We start from the raw sequence: 6,632 nt of genomic DNA, 5'->3' as shown, positions 1-6,632 counted from the left end.
AGGACCCCTACCCGAGGCGGGAAGGGAAGAGGCTGGCGTCGTGCATGGGCCCCACCAGCTCCAGCAGGAAGCATGCGTCCAGGCAGCACCTCTCCCAGACCCGGGGCTGTGGCTGCCTACAATGTCCACTGCCTCCTGGATTCGCACAGCAACGCGCCAGGCAGGGAGGGCACCAGCTACTGTCCTTATCTGCCGCCAAGAGAACAGGCCCGGAGGGAAGAGGTCTTGCCCAACAGTCAGTCCATCTGCCCACTGGTGGTCTTCGGCATCCAGACTGTGGGCTGTCCCTTGGACGAGTGGAATTCGGCCTCAGGAACGATGCAGTACCCATGAGCAGACGCTGTGGAAGTCGGTCCATGTGCAGCGGGAAGCAACGGGGCGGGGGTGCCAGGGCTGGATGGGCCCCTGGGCTCTGGAATAAAAAGTCTTCATTCCTCAAGCAAGAGAGATGGACATCTGGCCCCGGGTCCCCAAACTGTCCATCAGGTTTCTACAGGCCCATTGGATGGTGAGGGGGTCCTGGGGCCCAGGCAGGGGGCGGCAGGCTCCACTGAGCACTTGCTCAGAGCTTGCGGCTTGAGCAGCCGCTGGTCAGTAAAGCCATGTCCAGCCCTGCTCCGGTGGCTCCCGGCTTGGGGTACTCAGGGCTGTGCCACAGGCCAACTCTGCCAGCCACAGCTGAGCACTGGAGTGATTCTGGACCACTTGGCTCCACCTCTAGCTGGGGAGAAGAGAAGCCGGGGGCCTGAGAAGACAGAGCCTCCCAGAGCTCAGGAGGGGCCCCGGTAGGGTCTTCTCGTTCTGGGGGCCCCTGGCTGCTGCCACAGAGGCAGCAACAGCTCAGGAAAGTGGGCCACACTGGCCAGGCCTTGGCTGCCTCCCATAGGGAAAAAAATTCACAGGAACAACAGAAACAGTGGGGGCTGCTATTTCTCTCTCTGCAGGAGGGTGAGGACTAGGTGAGAGCCCAGGGGCCTCCAAACGCAGGCAGCAGAGAGGTGAGCAGTGCTTGGCTCTGTCTCCTAGACAACGGGCATCAGGAGGACCAGGACAAGACGTGAGGGTGACAGGGAGAGTGGGGAGGTGCTTTGGCCGGGAGCCGGAACCCAGCCCTGGCCAGAAGGGGCTGCTGGGCAGGGATTTGGGCAGCACAGAGGCCAAAGCTTTGGAGCCTGAGGGTAGCTGTGACCTCCAGGACAGGGGACACTGCTGTGTGGAGCCCAGAGTGGGTTCCCACTTGGATACCTGGCCACGGTGTGTCTGCCTTTCTTGTGTCTAGAAGACCGAAGGGCAGGGCTTTGTCTGCATGAACCAGAACTCAGCCACCAAAACTGGACACAGAAATAGCCAAGAGGTCGCACTGCCCAGAGGCCAGGCCTGGTGAGCCAGGGGAGATGCTGGCACCCCCCGCCCCCCGGGGCTGTTCCCTGGCTTGGGATGGTGTCTTGGGGCTAGGATATACGGTCTGGAGTCCAACAGGGCCTCGGGTACACCTCCTGGGAGGAGCTCTGGAATCACCCACCTCGGACCCTCCACCTCGCCTGGATCCCCCACGCCCATCCCAGTGCCACCCTGCGGCTGAGTTTCCGCTCTGCAAACCCTCAGGCAGAGACAGAAGCCCACAGGGTTGGTTTTCATGAATGTCAGAAACACGAGTCTGGGCAGCTGTCCGGCGTTCAGTGCAAGTCTATGGTAGCAATGAGGTTTCAAGTCTCAGTAGCTCTGTTCGCCCAGGGTCTGGTCCCTTGGGGCACATAGTGTGCAGGAGAAAGGAAGGGGAGAAAGGAAGGCTCCTGCCCTCCCTAGCTCCTTAAAAAACCATCATCCTAGTGGTGTCAAGTTGACCCAACATTTAAGTTAAAAAAAACAAACAAACAAGTAAACAAAGGAGGGAAGGGAAAAGGGTCCCAACGAGACCAAACGCTGCTCCTGGGCAGGAGCACAGGCACACGTGGGTCCCTGACTCGACCTCAGCTGAGGGAGGAGATTCGTACCAGAGTTTTCAGAGCAGCTCCGCTGCCCGACCTGGGAGGGACAGCGAGAGACTGGGATGCGCAGCTGAGCGGTGGACGGTGGGGAACCGGGGTGGGCTCGAGGCCGTGAGCTGCTTTAACTGGCCTCTGTGCACGCTCCTCTGGCAGCCTCTTGGCCTCCTGGCTATGTCTCCTGGGGAACCACCTGCATGAGCTTCTGACACAGGACGGTCGTGGAGACTGTCAGGAGAGAAGACAGCTGTGTTAGCCTGGGGGCTGGACAAGCACCAGTGGGACGTGGGGGCGTGAGCTGGGGCTCCCCCAGCCCTGCTGTCACCTAACCCAGCACTGCCGCCCCTCCCGAAGTTGCAGAGAAGCCAGAGCTGGGATTTTAAGGAACCCTCCCTTGTGTACTTGTGCAGGTGGATACCGGGTGCCCGAGGCGCCGTCTCCTGCTGAAATGCAGAAGTGCCGCATCCCACTCGGCCCACCCCTCGCCTGCTTCAGAACCCTGGGGAGGTGGAGCGCAGCCCGTGGAGCGCACAAACCAGGCCCTGGGTCTCGGCAAAGTGCAACGGGTAAATGACAGGCCTTCCTGCAGGTCCACACCCGGGCCAGCACCTGGACACACACCCGGACTGTTCACAGCAGCCAGGCTGTCCTGCAGGCAAGGCTGGAGGGGCCAATCTGCTAAGGGTTCTCGGAAAACCTGTCATGCCTGGGACTTCTACAGAGACATCGCTCCGGGGAGGGAGACTGGTTTCAGGATAGACAGGGGGTTTTGCTTTAAGCTCTTGGTGTCCTGAATGACAGTTAATGCAGATCCCACTGCAAAGTTTGAGGCAAATGTTCTACCAGGACCCTGGCGGTGATCAGAGTGTGGGGCTGCGGTGGGGGGTCTCCCTGCCTGTGTTGCTGCCATCCCAGGAATTTTCAAAGCCACCCAGTAACACGGGGATCAGCGTCTAGGCCCGCAGGCACCCCGGCCTTTTTCTAGTAGCCTGGCCACATTGACAGGCGCTGAGGACGGGGTCCTGAGCTTGGTGGTAAAGCACGCCTGGGGCCGCTGCTGCACAGAGGGTCAGAGAGGGGGTTTCTCCTTCTGCCTTTTTTTTTTTCTGAGACAGAGTCTTGCTCTGGCACCCAGGCTGGAGTACAATGGTGAGGTCTCAGCTTACTGCAACCTCTGTCTCCCGGGTTCAAGCGATTCTCCTGCCTCAGCCTCCTGAGTAGCTGGGATTACAGGTGTGTGCCACCACGCCCAGCTAATTTGTGTATTTTTAGTAGAGAGAGTTTCACCATGTTGGCCAGGCTGGTCTTGAACTCCTGACCTCAACTGATCCACCTGCCTCTGCCTCTTTCTGCCTTTCGTGGTAAGTCTGCTGCGTCAGCTGGTGGCAGCCAGCAAGATTTTGTTACTTGGCAGCAGTAGCCTGGTTTTCTGGAATCCCTCGTCCTGAGAGATTAGCTGGTGCTGCGCTGAGCGTCTTATCCCTGAAACATGTGGGCTGTGTGTCACTGGCAGACACTGCAGGGACCCGAACCCTCCTGCCACCCAAAACGCTTGGCTCCATGTGGGTGGAGATGGCCGACGCCTCTCAAATCCCTTCACTGCCCAGGGCAGAGGATACCATGGGCTGCGTGCCAGCGAGATACTCACAGATGCCCTGGAGGAGCCACTGGGGCTTGTTTTTCCACCAGACCCCGAAGAAATAGACGGGCAGCCCGCTGAGGATGATGGTGAAGCCGATGCCACACTCCACGGGCGTCTTCCAGAAGGAGACAGCGATCAGGAAGAGGCAGGCCAGGATAAAGAACACGGGCAGGGCCAGGTTCACCTGGGGCAGAGGACAGGGCCTGGATGAGCCTCCCTCCCCCATGCCCCGAGGTTCCTCAGCCCTCCTGGGCCCTCCACACCCACAGCTGCTGACTTCCAGGTCACCAGGATGTGAGCTGCCCCCCATCTGCCTCACACACCGGCCTGTCCTGCCCTCGACTCTGCACACAGTGCTGGCCTGGATCTGCCTCACACACCGGCCTGTCCCGCCCTAGACTCTGCACAGTGCTGGGCCTGGATCTGCCTCACACACCGGCCTGTCCCGCCCTAGACTCTGCACACAGTGCTGGGCATGTTGCCAGGGGCTCAGGCGGCTGCTGATGAGGGATGGAAGGAGCCAGCTTCATCTCCCGAGGCCTCCCACGGGCAGGGAAGGTCATAGCTCCATTCCCACATCACAGGCCTGGAAACCCTGAGCCGCCAAGACACGCAGGGGCCTGGTGCTTCCAGGAGACAGTGGCCACCCACTAAGAAGCCAGGAGACCACCCTCTTGGAGACCCTGTTGTGGACACCACTGAGCAAAAGCCCAACCCTGAAGCTGTAGCCTAAACTGTCACCTTCAGCAGACAAGCTCCACCTGGCACAGAAGCCAGGCAGAGCTGTGAGGAACCTGCAGGCCCAGCCCGTGACCCATGGTTCGGCACGGCTGTGGGATTGACTCAGCTGTCCTGAATCCATACTTGGACAGGGCACCCTGGGAGACGCAGGGCTGACCACGTGTCCTAGCCCATCAGTGCAGGCCACATGGTTGCCCTGTCACCAGGGAACAGACGCCAACCCCATGCCCAGGCTCACGGTGGGCAGAGCCAAGCCTACCCCACACGCAGGTCCCCATGGGGGCTGAGCCCCCGCCGTGCCCGGTGACTGCCCTGTGCTGCCTCTCCTGGGCCAGGCTGGGACTCCTGCTGCCCTCCAAGGCCCTGTGGCTAGGCTGGCACAGCAGGCACAAGCTGGTGCCCATGTAGGGCGGCTCCTCCTCGCCCTCTGCAGCCTTCTTTCGGGGCTGCATCTGGGTTCTTGTGCTGACCGTATTTTAAAGCCCGCTTTTTTTTTTTCCTTTTTTTCCTGAGACGGAATCTCGCTCTGTTGCCCAGGCTGGATTGCAGTGGCGCGATCTCGGCTCACTGCCAAGCTCTGCCTCCCAGGTTCACGCCATTCTCCTGCCTCAGCCTCCCGAGTAGCTGGGACTACATCCACACACCATCGTGACTGGCTAATTTTTTATATTGTTAGTAGAGACGGGGTTTCACCATGTTAGCCAGGATGGTCTCGATCTCCTGACGTCGTGATCTGCCTGTCTCGGCCTCCCAAAGTGCTGGGATTACAGGCTTGAGCCACCGCGCCCGGCCTAAAGCCCCTGTTAAACAGCGTTCACAGGCACCCCTGGCTTCAGGAACACAGAGGGAGAGATGGTCTGGGCAGGGAAGCTGGGCTCCTGTGATAGCCATATGCTAGCTGAGTGACAAAAGCTACTGGCCAGCAGCCACCAGGGGCTCTGGCCTCTCGTTCTGTGTCACAGCCAGGAAAGTGTGGCTTGCTGGGCCCCAGGCAGGAGCATGGTCTCTGCTGGACGGCCCCCTTTTTGAAGAAAGCAGCTCACTGATAACAGCTGCCCCTCTGAATGAGCTGCTGGGGGTGGGGAGAGTCCAGGAGACTCCAGCGGGGCCCAGGTGCTCCTTGGGCCGGGTACCCTGTATTCCACCTGCCAGCACAGCCACGACGGCCCTTTGAATGCCGTGCCAGGCCCGGCTCTACGCTGCCCCTGGCAGGGGTTCACCACCGCCCACCTATGACTGCAGTGTCCTTATCTGCTTCCCTCCATTCAAGGGAGCACAAGCTCTGTGCCATCTGTTGTCCTCTGAGGAACCCCAGCTCCTGCAATCACACTTGGCACTCTTGTAGCTGGGTCAATAGTCATCACCAGAATTAGCTGATCCTGTGTCTGCTGTAAAAGCATGGGCACACACAGCTTTGCACCCCTCCCACTGGGACCCCCTGCGGCATGAGCCCTGGTTTGCCAAGGGGAGACTCGGGCTTGATGTGGACGTGGCCCTGCCCAGGTGCATGCAGGCGGGGGCAGGTCCAGGGGCTGAGCTGGGATGCTAGCTCCCGACTCAGGGTCCTTAGGACCCATGGACCCTGCCTCTGTGAAGGGTGCCTGGGGCAGCCAGAGGCCCTGGGCTCACCTTGATGGGCCGCTCCAGCTCGGGCTTTCTATAGCGCAGCCAAATCATGCCGATGATGGCCAGGGCCACGCAGAGCCAGTTGAAGAAGCTGAAGAAGTTGATGACGGAGAAGATGTCCTTGGAGAAGGCATAGAGCAGCGTCATCACGCACTGGAAGAGAGAGACAGGTGGCTGAGCCCGGGGCCCACAGCTAGGGCTGGGGAGGGCCGTGGTGGCCACTGGGGACCGTCTATCCTGGCTGGGCCCAGCTGAGCACCAGGGAATTTTGTTTTAAAGAAGAAACCTCATCTGAGCAACATGCAAGGTCTTGGAGGAGGAAAGGAGGGAAGGAGAGAAGGAAGGAGGAGAGGAGGAGGGAAGGAGGGAAGGAGGGAGGAGGGAAGGGAGGAGGAGAGGAGGAGGGAAGGAGGGAAGGAGGGAAGGAGGGAGGAGGGAAGCGAGGAGGAGAGGAGGAGGGAAGGAGGGAAAGAGGGAAGGAGAGAAGGAAGGAGGAGAGGAGGAGGGAAGAAGGGAGGAGGGAGGAGGGAAGGGAAGAGGAGAGGAGGAGGGAAGGAGAGAAGGAAGGAGGAGAGGAGGAGGGAAGGAGGAGGGAAGGGAGAAGGAAATGGAGACCACATTTGGGTTAAGGACAGGTG

General features: G+C 60.2%; 1 protein-coding gene across 1 annotated transcript in view; it reads right to left on the bottom strand.

The window, feature by feature from the left end:
• Positions 1-1,530: 1,530 nt before the first annotated feature.
• Positions 1,531-6,632, bottom strand: part of SLC7A5 (solute carrier family 7 (amino acid transporter light chain, L system), member 5) — a 43,225-nt gene continuing 38,123 nt past the window's right edge. Inside the window, exons 8-10 of the mRNA XM_011928018.1 lie at positions 5,998-6,147; positions 3,634-3,811; positions 1,531-2,213 (exon numbers count right to left, since the gene is read on the bottom strand). Of these exons, the coding sequence (XP_011783408.1) occupies positions 2,158-2,213; positions 3,634-3,811; positions 5,998-6,147 (384 nt within the window). The 3' untranslated portion in view covers positions 1,531-2,157. The remainder of the gene's footprint in view (positions 2,214-3,633; positions 3,812-5,997; positions 6,148-6,632) is intronic.

Source organism: Colobus angolensis, unplaced genomic scaffold (genome assembly GCF_000951035.1).
Source record: "Colobus angolensis palliatus isolate OR3802 unplaced genomic scaffold, Cang.pa_1.0 Scaffold76, whole genome shotgun sequence".
NCBI lineage: Eukaryota > Metazoa > Chordata > Mammalia > Primates > Cercopithecidae > Colobus > Colobus angolensis.
This window is presented reverse-complemented; position numbering and strand designations above follow the sequence as displayed.